Source organism: Labrus bergylta, chromosome 15 (genome assembly GCF_963930695.1).
Source record: "Labrus bergylta chromosome 15, fLabBer1.1, whole genome shotgun sequence".
In the NCBI taxonomy this organism is placed as follows: Eukaryota; Metazoa; Chordata; class Actinopteri; order Labriformes; family Labridae; genus Labrus; species Labrus bergylta.
In genome coordinates this window covers 376,463-394,898 of record NC_089209.1, presented here as the reverse complement: position 1 = coordinate 394,898, position 18,436 = coordinate 376,463, and the positions used below count along the sequence as shown (strand labels likewise).

General features: G+C 46.4%; 1 protein-coding gene across 1 annotated transcript; it reads right to left on the bottom strand.

Annotated features, from left to right (window-relative positions):
* Positions 1-15,692: 15,692 nt before the first annotated feature.
* Positions 15,693-18,306, bottom strand: LOC110003758 (kelch repeat and BTB domain-containing protein 11). Its single transcript, XM_020659315.3, has one exon. The coding sequence runs from the start codon at positions 17,924-17,926 to the stop codon at positions 16,763-16,765; it is 1,164 nt and encodes a 387-aa protein (XP_020514971.1). The 5' UTR covers positions 17,927-18,306; the 3' UTR covers positions 15,693-16,762.
* Between the last annotated feature and the right edge of the window lie 130 nt (positions 18,307-18,436).

The following is an 18,436-nucleotide window of genomic DNA, read 5'->3' as shown; positions in this document are numbered from 1 at the left end:
GTCAGAAACCAGAGAGAGAGAGAGGACAGTGGATAGAGTCTGAAACCAGAGAGAGAGAGGACAGTGGATAGAGTCTGAAACCAGGAGAGAGAGAGGACAGTGGATAGAGTCTGAAACCAGAGAGAGAGGACAGTGGATAGAGTGCTGAGAAACCAGAGAGAGAGAGGACAGTGGATAGAGTCTGAAACCAGAGAGAGAGAGGACAGTGGATAGAGTCTGAAACCAGAGAGAGAGAGGACAGTGGATAGAGTCTGAAACCAGAGAGAGAGAGGACAGTGGATAGAGTCTGAAACCAGAGAGAGAGAGGACAGTGGATAGAGTCTGAAACCAGAGAGAGAGAGAGGACAGTGGATAGAGTCTGAAACCAGAGAGAGAGAGAGGACAGTGGATAGAGTCTGAAACCAGAGAGAGAGAGGACAGTGGATAGAGTCTGAAACCAGAGAGAGAGAGGACAGTGGATAGAGTCTGAAACCAGAGAGAGAGAGGACAGTGGATAGAGTCTGAAACCAGAGAGAGAGAGAGGACAGTGGATAGAGTCTGAAACCAGAGAGAGAGAGGACAGTGGATAGAGTCTGAAACCAGAGAGAGAGAGGACAGTGGATAGAGTCTGAAACCAGAGAGAGAAGAGGACAGTGGATAGAGTCTGAAACCAGAGAGAGAGAGGACAGTGGATAGAGTCTGAAACCAGAGAGAGAGAGGACAGTGGATAGAGTCTGAAACCAGAAGAGAGAGAGGACAGTGGATAGAGTCTGAAACCAGAGAGAGAGAGGACAGTGGATAGAGTCTGAAACCAGAGAGAGAGAGAGGGACAGTGGATAGAGTCTGAAACCAGAGAGAGAGAGGACAGTGGATAGAGTCTGAAACCAGGGAGAGAGAGGACAGTGGATAGAGTCAGAAACCAGAGAGAGAGAGAGGACAGTGGATAGAGTCTGAAACCAGAGAGAGAGAGGGACAGTGGATAGAGTCTGAAACCAGAGAGAGAGAGGACAGTGGATAGAGTCTGAAACCAGAGAGAGAGAGAGGACAGTGGATAGAGTCTGAAACCAGAGAGAGAGAGGACAGTGGATAGAGTCTGAAACCAGAGAGAGAGAGGACAGTGGATAGAGTCAGAAACCAGAGAGAGAGAGGACAGTGGATAGAGTCTGAAACCAGAGAGAGAGAGGACAGTGGATAGAGTCTGAAACCAGGAGAGAGAGAGGACAGTGGATAGAGTCAGAAACCAGAGAGAGAGAGGACAGTGGATAGAGTCTGAAACCAGAGAGAGAGAGAGGACAGTGGATAGAGTCTGAAACCAGAGAGAGAGAGGACAGTGGATAGAGTCTGAAACCAGAGAGAGAGAGGACAGTGGATAGAGTCTGAAACCAGAGAGAGAGAGAGGACAGTGGATAGAGTCTGAAACCAGAGAGAGAGAGGACAGTGGATAGAGTCAGAAACCAGAGAGAGAGAGGACAGTGGATAGAGTCTGAAACCAGGGAGAGAGGACAGTGGATAGAGTCAGAAACCAGAGAGAGAGAGGACAGTGGATAGAGTCTGAAACCAGGAGAGAGAGAGGACAGTGGATAGAGTCTGAAGCCAGAGAGAGAGAGAGGACAGTGGATAGAGTCTGAAACCAGAGAGAGAGAGGACAGTGGATAGAGTCAGAAGCCAGAGAGAGAGAGAGGACAGTGGATAGAGTCTGAAACCAGGAGAGAGAGAGGACAGTGGATAGAGTCTGAAACCAGAGAGAGAGAGGACAGTGGATAGAGTCTGAAACCAGAGAGAGAGAGGACAGTGGATAGAGTCTGAAACCAGAGAGAGAGAGAGAGGACAGTGGATAGAGTCTGAAACCAGAGAGAGAGAGGACAGTGGATAGAGTCTGAAACCAGAGAGAGAGAGGACAGTGGATAGAGTCAGAAACCAGAGAGAGAGAGAGGACAGTGGATAGAGTCAGAAACCAGAGAGAGAGAGAGGACAGTGGATAGAGTCTGAAACCAGAGAGAGAGAGGACAGTGGATAGAGTCTGAAACCAGAGAGAGAGAGAGGACAGTGGATAGAGTCAGAAACCAGAGAGAGAGAGAGGACAGTGGATAGAGTCTGAAACCAGAGAGAGAGAGGACAGTGGATAGAGTCTGAAACCAGGGAGAGAGGACAGTGGATAGAGTCTGAAACCAGGGAGAGAGGACAGTGGATAGAGTCTGAAACCAGAGAGAGAGAGAGAACAGTGGATAGAGTCTGAAACCAGAGAGAGAGAGGACAGTGGATAGAGTCTGAAACCAGAGAGAGAGAGGACAGTGGATAGAGTCTGAAACCAGAGAGAGAGGACAGTGGATAGAGTCAGAAACCAGAGAGAGAAGAGGACAGTGGATAGAGTCAGAAACCAGAGAGAGAGAAGGACAGTGGATAGAGTCAGAAACCAGAGAGAGAGAGAGGACAGTGGATAGAGTCAGAAACCCAGAGAGAGAGAGAGGACAGTGGATAGAGTCTGAAACCAGAGAGAGAGAGAGGACAGTGGATAGAGTCTGAAACCAGAGAGAGAGAGGACAGTGGATAGAGTCTGAAACCAGAGAGAGAGAGGACAGTGGATAGAGTCTGAAACCAGAGAGAGAGAGAGGACAGTGGATAGAGTCTGAAACCAGAGAGAGAGAGGACAGTGGATAGAGTCAGAAACCAGAGAGAGAGAGGACAGTGGATAGAGTCTGAAACCAGAGAGAGAGAGGACAGTGGATAGAGTCAGAAACCAGAGAGAGAGAGAGGACAGTGGATAGAGTCAGAAACCAGAGAGAGAGAGGACAGTGGATAGAGTCTGAAACCAGAGAGAGAGAGGACAGTGGATAGAGTCTGAAACCAGAGAGAGAGAGGACAGTGGATAGAGTCAGAAACCAGAGAGAGAGAGAGGACAGTGGATAGAGTCTGAAACCAGAGAGAGAGAGAGAGGACAGTGGATAGAGTCTGAAACCAGAGAGAGAGAGGACAGTGGATAGAGTCTGAAACTAGAGAGAGAGAGGACAGTGGAAAGAGTCTGAAACCAGAGAGAGAGAGAGGACAGTGGATAGCGTCTGAAACCAGAGAGAGAGAGGACAGTGGATAGAGTCAGAAACCAGAGAGAGAGAGAGGACAGTGGATAGAGTCTGAAACCAGAAAGAGAGAGGACAGTGGATAGAGTCTGAAACCAGAGAGAGAGAGGACAGTGGATAGAGTCTGAAACCAGAGAGAGAGAGAGGACAGTGGATAGAGTCTGAAACCAGAAAGAGAGAGGACAGTGGATAGAGTCTGAAACCAGAGAGAGAGAGAGGACAGTGGATAGAGTCAGAAACCAGAGAGAGAGAGGACAGTGGATAGAGTCTGAAACCAGAGAGAGAGAGGGACAGTGGATAGAGTCTGAAACCAGAGAGAGAGGACAGTGGATAGAGTCTGAAACCAGAGAGAGAGAGGACAGTGGATAGAGTCTGAAACCAGAGAGAGAGAGAGGACAGTGGATAGCGTCTGAAACCAGAGAGAGAGAGGACAGTGGATAGAGTCAGAAACCAGAGAGAGAGAGAGGACAGTGGATAGAGTCTGAAACCAGAAAGAGAGAGGACAGTGGATAGAGTCTGAAACCAGAGAGAGAGAGGACAGTGGATAGAGTCTGAAACCAGAGAGAGAGAGAGGACAGTGGATAGAGTCTGAAACCAGAAAGAGAGAGGACAGTGGATAGAGTCTGAAACCAGAGAGAGAGAGGACAGTGGATAGAGTCTGAAACCAGAGAGAGAGAGAGGACAGTGGATAGAGTCTGAAACCAGAGAGAGAGAGGACAGTGGATAGAGTCTGAAACCAGGGAGAGAGAGGACAGTGGATAGAGTCAGAAACCAGAGAGAGAGAGAGGACAGTGGATAGAGTCTGAAACCAGAGAGAGAGAGAGGACAGTGGATAGAGTCTGAAACCAGAGAGAGAGAGGACAGTGGATAGAGTCTGAAACCAGAAAGAGAGAGGACAGTGGATAGAGTCTGAAACCAGAGAGAGAGAGAGGACAGTGGATAGAGTCTGAAACCAGAGAGAGAGAGGACAGTGGATAGAGTCAGAAACCAGAGAGAGAGAGGACAGTGGATAGAGTCAGAAACCAGAGAGAGAGAGGACAGTGGATAGAGTCTGAAACCAGGGAGAGAGAGGACAGTGGATAGAGTCAGAAACCAGAGAGAGAGAGAGGACAGTGGATAGAGTCTGAAACCAGAGAGAGAGAGGACAGTGGATAGAGTCAGAAACCAGAGAGAGAGAGAGGACAGTGGATAGAGTCAGAAACCAGAGAGAGAGAGAAGACAGTGGATAGAGTCTGAAACCAGAGAGAGAGAGAGGACAGTGGATAGAGTCTGAAACCAGAGAGAGAGAGGACAGTGGATAGAGTCAGAAACCAGAGAGAGAGAGGACAGTGGATAGAGTCTGAAACCAGGGAGAGAGGACAGTGGATAGAGTCAGAAACCAGAGAGAGAGAGAGGACAGTGGATAGAGTCTGAAACCAGGGAGAGAGAGAGGACAGTGGATAGAGTCTGAAGCCAGAGAGAGAGAGAGGACAGTGGATAGAGTCTGAAACCAGAGAGAGAGAGAGGACAGTGGATAGAGTCTGAAGCCAGAGAGAGAGAGAGGACAGTGGATAGAGTCTGAAACCAGAGAGAGAGAGGACAGTGGATAGAGTCAGAAACCAGAGAGAGAGAGGACAGTGGATAGAGTCAGAAACCAGAGAGAGAGAGGACAGTGGATAGAGTCAGAAACCAGAGAGAGAGAGAGGACAGTGGATAGAGTCTGAAACCAGAAAGAGAGAGGACAGTGGATAGAGTCTGAAACCAGAGAGAGAGAGGACAGTGGATAGAGTCTGAAACCAGAGAGAGAGAGAGGACAGTGGATAGAGTCTGAAACCAGAGAGAGAGAGGACAGTGGATAGAGTCTAAAAACAGAGAGAGAGAGGACAGTGGATAGAGTCAGAAACCAGAGAGAGAGAGGACAGTGGATAGAGTCAGAAACCAGGGAGAGAGAGAGGACAGTGGATAGAGTCAGAAACCAGAGAGAGAGAGAGGACAGTGGATAGAGTCTGAAACCAGAGAGAGAGAGGACACTGGATAGAGTCTGAAACCAGGGAGAGAGGACAGTGGATAGAGTCTGAAACCAGAGAGAGAGAGAGAGGACAGTGGATAGAGTCTGAAACCAGAGAGAGAGAGGACAGTGGATAGAGTCTGAAACCAGAGAGAGAGAGGACAGTGGATAGAGTCAGAAACCAGAGAGAGAGAGAGGACAGTGGATAGAGTCAGAAACCAGAGAGAGAGAGAGGACAGTGGATAGAGTCTGAAACCAGAGAGAGAGAGGACAGTGGATAGAGTCTGAAACCAGAGAGAGAGAGGACAGTGGATAGAGTCTGAAACCAGAGAGAGAGAGAGGACAGTGGATAGAGTCAGAAACCAGAGAGAGAGAGAGGACAGTGGATAGAGTCTGAAACCAGAGAGAGAGAGGACAGTGGATTGAGTCTGAAACCAGGGAGAGAGGACAGTGGATAGAGTCTGAAACCAGAGAGAGAGGACAGTGGATAGAGTCTGAAACCAGAGAGAGAGAGGACAGTGGATAGAGTCTGAAACCAGAGAGAGAGAGAGAGGACAGTGGATAGAGTCTGAAACCAGAGAGAGAGAGGACAGTGGATAGAGTCTGAAACCAGAGAGAGAGAGAGGACAGTGGATAGAGTCAGAAACCAGAGAGAGAGAGGACAGTGGATAGAGTCTGAAACCAGAGAGAGAGAGGACAGTGGATAGAGTCTGAAACCAGGGAGAGAGGACAGTGGATAGAGTCTGAAACCAGAGAGAGAGGACAGTGGATAGAGTCTGAAACCAGGGAGAGAGGACAGTGGATAGAGTCTGAAACCAGAGAGAGAGAGAGAGGACAGTGGATAGAGTCTGAAACCAGAGAGAGAGAGGACAGTGGATAGAGTCTGAAACCAGAGAGAGAGAGGACAGTGGATAGAGTCTGAAACCAGAGAGAGAGGACAGTGGATAGAGTCAGAAACCAGAGAGAGAAAGGACAGTGGATAGAGTCAGAAACCAGAGAGAGAAAGGACAGTGGATAGAGTCAGAAACCAGAGAGAGAGAGAGGACAGTGGATAGAGTCAGAAACCAGAGAGAGAGAGAGGACAGTGGATAGAGTCAGAAACCAGAGAGAGAGAGAGGACAGTGGATAGAGTCTGAAACCAGAGAGAGAGAGGACAGTGGATAGAGTCTGAAACCAGAGAGAGAGAGGACAGTGGATAGAGTCTGAAACCAGAGAGAGAGAGAGGACAGTGGATAGAGTCTGAAACCAGAGAGAGAGAGGACAGTGGATAGAGTCAGAAACCAGAGAGAGAGAGAGGACAGTGGATAGAGTCTGAAACCAGAGAGAGAGAGGACAGTGGATAGAGTCAGAAACCAGAGAGAGAGAGAGGACAGTGGATAGAGTCAGAAACCAGAGAGAGAGAGGACAGTGGATAGAGTCTGAAACCAGAGAGAGAGAGGACAGTGGATAGAGTCTGAAACCAGAGAGAGAGAGGACAGTGGATAGAGTCAGAAACCAGAGAGAGAGAGAGGACAGTGGATAGAGTCTGAAACCAGAGAGAGAGAGAGAGGACAGTGGATAGAGTCTGAAACCAGAGAGAGAGAGGACAGTGGATAGAGTCTGAAACTAGAGAGAGAGAGGACAGTGGATAGAGTCTGAAACCAGAGAGAGAGAGAGGACAGTGGATAGCGTCTGAAACCAGAGAGAGAGAGGACAGTGGATAGAGTCAGAAACCAGAGAGAGAGAGAGGACAGTGGATAGAGTCTGAAACCAGAAAGAGAGAGGACAGTGGATAGAGTCTGAAACCAGAGAGAGAGAGGACAGTGGATAGAGTCTGAAACCAGAGAGAGAGAGAGAGGACAGTGGATAGAGTCTGAAACCAGAAAGAGAGAGGACAGTGGATAGAGTCTGAAACCAGAGAGAGAGAGAGGACAGTGGATAGAGTCAGAAACCAGAGAGAGAGAGGACAGTGGATAGAGTCTGAAACCAGAGAGAGAGAGAGGACAGTGGATAGAGTCTGAAACCAGAGAGAGAGAGGACAGTGGATAGAGTCAGAAACCAGAGAGAGAGAGGACAGTGGATAGAGTCAGAAACCAGGGAGAGAGAGGACAGTGGATAGAGTCTGAAACCAGAGAGAGAGGACAGTGGATAGAGTCTGAAACCAGAGAGAGAGGACAGTGGATAGAGTCTGAAACCAGGGAGAGAGGACAGTGGATAGAGTCAGAAACCAGAGAGAGAGAGGACAGTGGATAGAGTCAGAAACCAGAGAGAGAGAGGACAGTGGATAGAGTCTGAAACCAGAGAGAGAGAGAGGACAGTGGATAGAGTCTGAAACCAGAGAGAGAGAGGACAGTGGATAGAGTCAGAAACCAGAGAGAGAGAGAGGACAGTGGATAGAGTCAGAAACCAGAGAGAGAGAGGACAGTGGGTAGAGTCTGAAACCAGAGAGAGAGAGAGGACAGTGGATAGAGTCAGAAACCAGAGAGAGAGAGGACAGTGGATAGAGTCTGAAACCAGAGAGAGAGAGAGGACAGTGGATAGAGTCAGAAACCAGAGAGAGAGAGGACAGTGGATAGAGTCAGAAACCAGAGAGAGAGAGAGGACAGTGGATAGAGTCAGAAACCAGAGAGAGAGAGGACAGTGGATAGAGTCAGAAACCAGAGAGAGAGGACAGTGGATAGAGTCTGAAACCAGGGAGAGAGAGAGGACAGTGGATAGAGTCAGAAACCAGAGAGAGAGAGAGGACAGTGGATAGAGTCAGAAACCAGAGAGAGAGAGAGGACAGTGGATAGAGTCAGAAACCAGAGAGAGAGAGGACAGTGGATAGAGTCTGAAACCAGGGAGAGAGAGAGAGGACAGTGGATAGAGTCAGAAACCAGAGAGAGAGAGGACAGTGGATAGAGTCAGAAACCAGAGAGAGAGAGGACAGTGGATAGAGTCAGAAACCAAAGAGAGAGAGAGGACAGTGGATAGAGTCAGAAACCAGGGAGAGAGAGAGGACAGTGGATAGAGTCAGAAACCAGAGAGAGAGAGAGGACAGTGGATAGAGTCAGAAACCAGAGAGAGAGGACAGTGGATAGAGTCTGAAACCAGAGAGAGAGAGGACAGTGGATAGAGTCTGAAACCAGGGAGAGAGAGAGGACAGTGGATAGAGTCAGAAACCAGAGAGAGAGAGAGGACAGTGGATAGAGTCTGAAACCAGGGAGAGAGAGAGGACAGTGGATAGAGTCTGAAACCAGGGAGAGAGAGAGGACAGTGGATAGAGTCAGAAACCAGAGAGAGAGAGAGGACAGTGGATAGAGTCTGAAACCAGAGAGAGAGGACAGTGGATAGAGTCTGAAACCAGAGAGAGAGGACAGTGGATAGAGTCAGAAACCAGAGAGAGAGAGGACAGTGGATAGAGTCAGAAACCAGAGAGAGAGAGGACAGTGGCTAGAGTCAGAAACCAGAGAGAGAGAGGACAGTGGATAGAGTCTGAAACCAGAGAGAGAGAGGACAGTGGATAGAGTCTGAAACCAGGGGCGGGGAATGACATGCAGAAAGGGGCCATGGGTGGAAGTGAACCCGGGCCTACCGCTCGAGATGAGAGTCTCAATACATGGGACGCGCCCTGACCATTGCGCCACCAGCGCGCCCCTCTGATTCTATATTTGATCATGTCTATAAACCCCTCTATTTCAGCCCTGCTCAGAACAGGCTGTTTCTGTGTCTGTACCTTTAAATATGTAAATGAGCTGTATCTGACCACGCCCCCTCTCTGGAAGGACTTGGGTGTCTCAGTGCTTACTCTCTCCATGTCCTATTGTTTACGGTGAGAAGGCAGACTCAGAGGGCAGAACAAACACCTAGCTGTGGGAGTGTCACCCACCTGGGGGAGGGGCTACTGCCCTTTGTGATGTCATGAAGGGAAAATCTCCAAACGGCCTGTTTGAGCACACATTTTGTTTGTAGACGGACTAGAGACACATGTTAGAGTTAGAGGAACATGGAGAAGAGGATTTTAAATATGAGACCATTCTGATGATGTCGTTCTTAAGAATAAATAGTGAACCACTCTTCAGTCAGAACATATGAATTCATCCGTCACAGATGGAATACAGCCTGAAGGGAGACCTCAAACTCTGGGTTATTGTGTGAGTGTATGTGTGTGTGTGTGTGTGTGTCACACTGTAGATGAAATATGAATGACTCATTTTGAAGCATGGAGATCATAAATCAGCGGTTCAATCACATTAACAGTGAAACGCTGCAGCAGCACTTTGTTAAACCTGCTGTCTGAGGCCGTAGTCCTCTAGGTGGGCAGTCATGTTAAAGGAGCAGTATGTAACTCTGACACCTAGTGTTTAAAATGGGTACTGGCTCTTTCTGCTCAGCCATCTGCCTCAACCTGCTCCCTGGACTCAGAACTGCTCAGCCACACTCACACCCCTCCTCTGGTCTGGTCAGCCTTCGTCCCCTTCACTCTGCTAACTTCCGGAATCTTCAACCCATCTTCTTCATCTCCATTTGCCACAATAAACTTCATTACGAATCAACACCTCTGTTTATGTGTCCTGCATCTGTGTCCGAAGTTCACTGGTTGTAACTGTCATCACATGGGCCAGCCTGATAAATTAAACTAATGTTAAATATTCTCATATAAACAGAAAGCCAGTTTGTGTGCAGAACCTCACCGGGGCTGGAATCAGAGTCTGGACTGCTGTTTCCTTTGAGCACTGATTTCCTTGAAGACAGAAAGAAGAACAATTTAAACATGAACTTCTTGCAGAACCATAGAGGCTGTTAAAATCTTCTGCTAGTCTTCCTTACATTTTAAGAAGGATTATAAATTGTTACTAAAATTACTTTGATGCTGATAGCGGTTACAATAACACGGTCCAATCATATGAGAGATCATTTTACCTTTGAGTCCTATGTGAAGACGTTCTCTTCAGAATCAGCACTGCAAAGACAAGATGATGGCGTCCACCTTCACAAGCTGCTGCTTCAGTCTGGCTGCATCATGGTCACCTACAGGAACACCACAGAAATACAGTCAAGGTACTTCACTGTATTTATCAGAGGATGTACTGTATGCAAAGTAGAATTCTTTAGCTGTAATTCCTCAAAAAGATTTGAGACTGCTTTGTTATTTGAGAGCACAGATTGTTTCTTTTCCCTTCGCTCTGTTTGCCTGTACATGACCTTTCAGTGCTGTAGAAGATGCTACAGTAAATCCTGGATCAGCTGTGTGGATGGTGTGACTGTGTGCTAAAGCTTTGTTAAAGTTGTCACGCACATACTCATATGTCTTTGGAGAGTAAAAGTGCAGTGTGGTGGCAAACTGCTTCAGCTCCTCGGAGTACTTAGCTGACTTTTTCCCCTGTTGTATCTTCTGCAAAATGTGTTTTGGTACTTCATCAACTGACTTGAGCAAAGATGCACATTGACTTGATATCAATCGCTTCTTCTTCAGTTGATTGATGACTTGCTTTAAGGAGCATATTTTTTTCTTTAAACGCCTGGACTTCTGGCATTTTCCTCTCAGCTTCTTCCTGTATTTTTTTAAGATTTCTTCAGTGGCCTGATTTCTCTGTTTCAGAGATCTCGGAGACTTCAGGTTGTAGCAGTGATCCTCTTGAATGTCAAGTTTTGCTTGTGTTGATGTTGTTGCTTGATAACTATGATCTTCTATATTTCTATCCACTGTTACAGCAGTGTCAGCCTGACAGATGTCAATGCTAAGAGGGACATTTCCATTGTTAGTCAAGATGGCATTGCTGTAATTGGCAGCAGAAGTCAAGCTGATGTAGCTCTGGTCCATTTACCTTGGTGTCACAACTATCCAAAATCCTGCGTTTTGCACCAGAAGTCCTCAAATGATGACTTGGAAACAGAATAGGGACAGCTGTGGTCTTTAGGTAACGATTTCCCTACAGACAGTAAGAAATAAATCATTTTCCCAAAATCACATTCATGTATCCACAAACATGATGCTGACAGCAATGAAAATACATGTTGCTTGTTTATGTAATTAATTATCTAACCTTTGAGTCCATGGTGAAGGCATGCTCTTCAGGGGTTTAAATGAAAACTATTGTGTTAATTATTGTCTAACTCTGTTTGTGTTGTACTGTATAATGTATGTTCACTGGTGGAAACTGTCTGTGTTGACCATAACAGTGCTGTGAAAAAGAATTTCCCCATGACAATAAAGTCTAAAAAGTCTAAGTCTGTTGCAAAATAATAATTCAATATTTCATCAGGCACACCGCAGGGGGCGAGCTGGGGGAGAGACGCACAACCTGAGAAAAATGAAATCCCAGTTTAAAATATAATGTTGGTGAAAAGAGGGAAACAGGACGACATAAATGTCAATGTTGAAATTGTTTTGAATACAGAGGCTGTGAATGTTCAGTTTTCTTTGGCTATAAAAAGGCAACAACAGCCTGTAGTTTAATCCTGGTGTTTCTCTTTGTTAACGATTATTGAAGTGAAATCAAAAATAAATGCATGACATTTAAAACATATTAACATGTGTGGGGGAAAACGTGATCTTTATGTCTTCTTTTGTTGTGCCTCTGTCTCCTCCTAACTACAATAACAGCAGCATGTTGTGTGTAACACTGGTCTCCTGCATTAACACCTTCCTTTCAAAGGTGATAAATACAGACACAGTCACAATCACCTCAATGTTTGTCAGGTTTTAGAACAATTTCTCAATGAGCGTCATTAAATTTACAATATGATCAACTTGTGACTGTTGAATTGGTCGTGTGTGGAAGACAATGCAGAACATTTATCAGTTTAAGCAGCATGATGCTCGTTTAATATCACATTACACCACCGCAGGTTGTTGATGTTTGTGTTCACGTTTCAGTTAGTCTCTTAAATCAGTAACAGTTATATTAAATCAGAGCTTACCTTTAGTTTTATCTGGATCTTAAATCAGTAACAGTTATATTAAATCACATCTTACCTTTAGTTTTATCTGGATCTTAAATCACTAACAGTTATATTAAATCACATCTTACCTTTAGTTTTATCTGGATCTTAAATCAGTAACAGTTATATTAAATCACATCTTACCTTTAGTTTTATCTGGATCTTAAATCAGTAACAGTTATATTAAATCAGATCTTACCTTTAGTTTTATCTGGATCTTAAATCAGTAACAGTTATATTAAATCACATCTTACCTTTAGTTTTATCTGGATCTTAAATCAGTAACAGTTATATTAAATCACATCTTACCTTTAGTTTTATCTGGATCTTAAATCAGTAACAGTTATAATAAATCAGATCTTACCTTTAGTTTTATCTGGATCTTAAATCAGTAACAGTTATATTAAATCACATCTTACCTTTAGTTTTATCTGGATCTTAAATCACTAACAGTTATATTAAATCACATCTTACCTTTAGTTTTATCTGGATCTTAAATCAGTAACAGTTATATTAAATCACATCTTACCTTTAGTTTTATCTGGATCTTAAATCAGTAACAGTTATATTAAATCAGATCTTACCTTTAGTTTTATCTGGATCTTAAATCAGTAACAGTTATATTAAATCACATCTTACCTTTAGTTTTATCTGGATCTTAAATCAGTAACAGTTATATTAAATCACATCTTACCTTTAGTTTTATCTGGATCTTAAATCAGTAACAGTTATATTAAATCACATCTTACCTTTACTTTTATCTGGACACATAGAGAAATATTCTCCCCTCGTATATAGTCCTATGAATTTCAGCCTGCACGGTGAAAGTAAAACCTGTTCCTCTCGGTTTAGTCCACTTATCACTCAGACTGTAAACATGTTCACATTAGTAATGATGCAGGCCAGATTACAATTATGTGACTTTGTTTTTGCCCTCGATACTTTTTTGAGACTTTACCAGACTTTTTATTTTTGCTGTAAAATAACTGTACAGTCAATGAACGGCATCTATGAGCGGATTTTATATTACGATTCTTGGTTTTAAATACAATTTCAATCACAATAACGACATAACAATATGAAGAAACATAACATGTCAGTTATTAGGTTTGCTCATTTAATAAAATAAAATAAAAAGATAAATCATGCCGGATAAGTAACCTAGCTTTACAACATTTCTAACCTTAGACTGCTTATGTGTTAGCTAGCTAGATAACGACTTTAACCAATGACACATAAATCACTTTTTTACTTACCGAAAGAACTGCAAAGATCCGTTATCTCCCTCAGGTCGGTTAGAACAGTTTACTGCAGAACAACTCATTTTCCAGCTCAAAAAAGAAGAAAAAACTGAACGGAAAAATTCAACGGCGTCTCGGCTTTCCTTCACTACGTAACTTTGTTATTCACAAAGAGAGCTACGCAAGATCGGCGGCTGTCAATCATCGTCAAATATGACGTAAAATCCAGTTTTTAAACCTCAAATAACTTATTTAAAACAAACTTCACAGAAAAATGAGCACTTGAACACAATGTAGGGTGATAATAACTAATGATCACAGCAGAGTTTAGGTTTGGAGAAAAATTATGTGACGAGTATTTTAGCTTTACAGTTTGACCCACATCCCATCTGTTATCATTGAGGAGGCGGGGCTTATGACCTATACTGCAGCTAGTCAGTAGGGGGAGCTCTAACAATAAAAGCTTCACTAGACCGGGGACCTTGTCCCGTCCATTATTTTTACAGTCTATGGTTTGAGCACGTTTCTGCTCGTGGAGCTTATTAGAAACATGCAGAGGCTTTTTAGGTCGGGTACAATCACTTCTATCTGAACCACTTCTCTTGACCGCTTCCATCACTGCAACACCTGTTGACCTGATAACTGCTCTCATATCTGACAAACCGAGGGGCGTCCAAAACGGCCGTGTGGGGGTGTGTCTTAAAAGCGCCTACCTTCTCTGGTCCAAACAAATCCAAAGCATTCAGGAGCAGAATCTAAAGTTAGAAGGAGGACATACTGGCTGCTGCATTGTTGTCATAGCAACCAGCACTTCAACATAGCATGTTTCCTTAATGATCAGATAGTAAGATACCTTTATCATCTCACTCTCTACACAGCTCACTGATTGGACCTTTCAAGTAATCACAGGTTGAGTTCTGTTTCTGTTCCTCTGTGTGCACTGACAGAAAGAGTATCTCTCTCTCTCTACATCCTGTTTCCTGCAGAATCAAATCAAACCACACAAACACATTATGATGGTCTGTAACATGATGACCAGCCGGATGATGTTTCCTTCGACTGTGTTCTCATGAAAACAGCTGATCCACCAGTCATCTCAGCAAACATCTGTTTCTGATCAGAGTCCTCCGGTGGCTGTGACCACGATGACTCAGCGGAACAACAGGAAGTCATGTGACCGATCAGAGACAGAGGAGACGCCTGACCTTAACGCCATGGTTATTAAACTGTAACCAACGACAACATCCCCTGAACTAAACTAGGCATTGCTACCTGACGTCGTCAAGGTTTTGAATACGTTTTGATACCACATGTTTAAAACGATACACTATGTTCCTCTAACTCTAACATGTGTCTCTAGTCTGTCTACAAACCCCCCAATGAGAAAAGTCCATGAAACATAGAGCTCTATGGGGACTGACTCACTGCAGGGGACAGACTCTAGTGGACACTGGAGGAACTGCAGCTGTAAAGTTAGACATTTTAACATGGGGCTCTATGGGGACTGACTCACTGCAGGGGACAGACTCTAGTGGACACTGGAGGAACTGCAGCTGTAAAGTTAAACATTTTAACATGGAGCTCTATGAGGACTGACTCACTGCAGGGGACAGACTCTAGTGGACACTGGAGGAACTGCAGCTGTAAAGTTAGACATTTTAACATGGAGCTCTATGAGGACTGACTCACTGCAGGGGACAGACTCTAGTGGACACTGGAGGAACTGCAGCTGTAAAGTTAGACATTTTAACATGGGGCTCTATGAGGACTGACTCACTGCAGGGGACAGACTCTAGTGGACACTGGAGGAACTGCAGCTGTAAAGTTAGACATTTTAACATGGAGCTCTATGGGGACTGACTCACTGTAGGGGACAGACTCTAGTGGACACTGGAGGAACTGCAGCTGTAAAGTTAGACATTTTAACATAGAGCTCTATGAGGACTGACTCACTGCAGGAGACAGACTCTAGTGGACACTGGAGGAACTGCAGCTGTAAAGTTAGACATTTTAACATAGAGCTCTATGAGGACTGACTCACTGCAGGAGACAGACTCTAGTGGACACTGGAGGAACTGCAGCTGTAAAGTTAGACATTTTAACATGGGGCTCTATGAGGACTGACTCACTGCAGGAGACAGACTCTAGTGGACACTGGAGGAACTGCAGCTGTAAAGTTAGACATTTTAACATAGAGCTCTATGGGGACTGACTCACTGCAGGAGACAGACTCTAGTGGACACTGGAGGATTTGTTTGGTTTCATTTCTCTGTCCCTAAGTTTGCCAACTGGTTTGAGGTCTATTGATCAGAAATCTTAGAGTAAATTTAATTTAACATAATGACATTAGTGTAATGTGTTTTTCAGACTACATTCAGACTAAAACAGAGATATTAATTCTTCATTCTGGTAGAACTTCAGTCTTGTTATCTGTGGTTATTTGGGGATTGTCTCCTGAAGTCAGAACTGTAGGTTAAGTCTGTGAAATGAAGGTACTTGACTCATTGGTGATATAAACAAAACAAAGCTTTAATAAAGCTGAGAAGTCCTAAACATGTTGTAGTTTTTTATCCATCAACACACTGAAGGAAGAAAGTGGATTATCTGACGAGTAAAAGCAGAAACCTCTCTGTGGTCACATGACAAACATATCAGGCTGTTAAATATCACATTAATCACACTCAGTACCTGTTTACATGCAGACACACAGATGAGGAGATGTTGTCATGTGTTCAGGTGTCTGCTCAGCGTTTCTTTCAGGTTATCATGTTTCATATATCGTCCTTTAAATAACACAAAGTTTATGTATAGCAGCTCATTGTGCAGGATGACATCATGCTCAGAGTGTTTGACCTGTTGGTTGAAGGTGGGGGGGGGGGGGGGGGGTTTCTGTGTGTCTTTGTTAAACCCCACCCGTCTGTAAACAAACGCACCTGCTCATAAAGTCCAGGTGAGTCTGAGGAGACAAAGAGTTTCTGTGATATGATGTCATCTTCAGAGAACGAGGAATGGACCGTTTCCATGGCGACTGAATCCATCAAGTAAACCCAGATGAAGCCAAAGTGAAAGGTTTAAAGGTAAACACTTTGTAGTACGGTGGCCGGGAGGTGTCAAACTGTGGATAAAAATCGCTTTGCAATCACACTCCGGCGTTATCAGGAAGAACGCCAACACGACCACGAGAACACGACCACGACAACACGACCACGACAACACGACCACGACAACACAAACGGGCGCTCTGTGGTCGGTGTTTCTGACACTCTGTGATGTTCATGTTGAAGGGACGTCACGCTTTGAATGGGCCGTCTGATCAGGGCTTGATGGATGGTTACCATGGTAACTGTCTCATCGTGTTGTTTTGTCGTAGATGTGACATTAGTCTGACCCCTCCCGGCCACCATAACATCCAACCTTGACTTTAGATCCAGGTAAACTGGACTTACTTGTTGCCATGGAGACACGGTTGCCATGGTAACATGGTTACACGGAGCTGAGCCCTCCAGGACTAAACTTTCTCCTCCAGAAACCGGAAACACAAACACTCATTTAAAGATCAGAGAGAAGGCACAGAACATTTAACCCGGGATAGATGACTTGTCCCGGTTCAGACAGAGGACAAAGGGTACCAGGGCTCCACGGGCCTCTGATGGGGGGGGCAGCACCTCCTGCAGAAAGTCCTCCCGCTCCTCGCGCACCTCAAACTGCAGAACCTGGCTCCGGTTGACGCAGTAGACCCGGTCCCGGAGCACGGCGCAGCGGAACGGGAGCGGGTTCTGGAGCGGGAAGAAGGCTCCCCCGTGCCACACCTTCACCACCGTGTTGTACCTGTGCACGCTCACCCCCGCGCGCTCCCGCTCCACGTCGAAGCGGTACACGAGGCTGCGGTGCGCCACCATGTCCGTGGAGCGGCGCCGGCTCTCGTTGAACGGACACTCCTCCCACTCGTCCCGGCGGGGGTCGTAGCGGAGCAGCCGGTAGAAGAGCGAGCCCCCGGACACGAACAGCTCCCCGCCGCACGGGGTCGCCTCGTGCGCAACCGCGAAAGAGCCTTTGGGCAGCGGAGCCACGTGACTCCACCTGTCCACGCGCGGGTCGTAGCGCTCCACCGTGAACAGACACTCCCCCCCGATGGCGTACAGGAAGCCGTCCATGGAGACCAGTCTGAGCTGGCAGCGGGGCTGGCTGAGTGGACGGACCGGGGACCAGAGTCCGGTCCGCGGGTTGAAGCAGAACACCCGGTCTGACGCAACGTGCGCGCTCATCCCCCCCGCCACGAACAGGTAGTTGTACAAGGTGCACATCCCGGAGCCTTTAGTCGGGACCTCCTCTGGCAGCCGGGTCAGCACATCCCACCGCCGGCTCTCCGGGTGGAGGCAGAACACTCTGCGGGGGCTGCAGTCCTCCGGGCCGGGCAGCAGCGGGCTCTCCCGGCTCCCCCCGTCACAGGTCTCCGCCACCGTCAGCACCTTGTCCCCCTCCATCCTGCGAGCAAGGATGCGCTCCCTCTCCCCCGCGGAGAGCCGGCCGAACAGCCCGGGGGTCCGCAGCACCATCAGGTAGTGGTCGCTCATGAAGCGGTAGATCCGCTCCTGTTCGCCCGCCGCGCCGCACCGCTTCGCTTTGCTCAACAGCTCCAAACAGTTTTCTGTTCTTATCTCAGGCGACGTGTCTGCAGCTGCTGAGCCGAGGACAGGACACACACTCCCTCCCTCTCCGGCCTCCGTGTGATCCGGATCCATGGTGATCAGATCGCTCCGGGTCCACAATGAACGCCCTCCTCTCTCCTCTCCTCCTTTATCCTCTCTGTTCTTCTAAGTTTTCTCCTCCTCTCTCACACACACACACACTCATGATCCGGGTCTTCTCCATCCCCTCCTCCTCCAGCGGGGCGCGGCGGCTGCTGAAGCCGGGCTGCCTCGCCTGTTGTCCGGGTAGAGTAGCTGCGTGTCCCCGCGGCAGAGCTCGGAGGTTTGTGTGTGTCTCCCCGCGGTGTGTGTGTGTGTGTGTTTGTGTGTGTGTTTGTGTGTGTGTGTGTGTGTGTGCTCCGGGTTAACGCCCCTCACACTCCGAGGAACAATGAGGGAGTGTAGAACCACACATGGATCTCTGGCTGCAGAACCCCTTTGTGCTGCATGCTGCAGGACACACACACACACACATACACACACACACACACACACACACACACACACACAGGGAGAGTCAGCTGTTTTCAGGATCAGTTTTATAACTTCAGAGTAAATAACAGA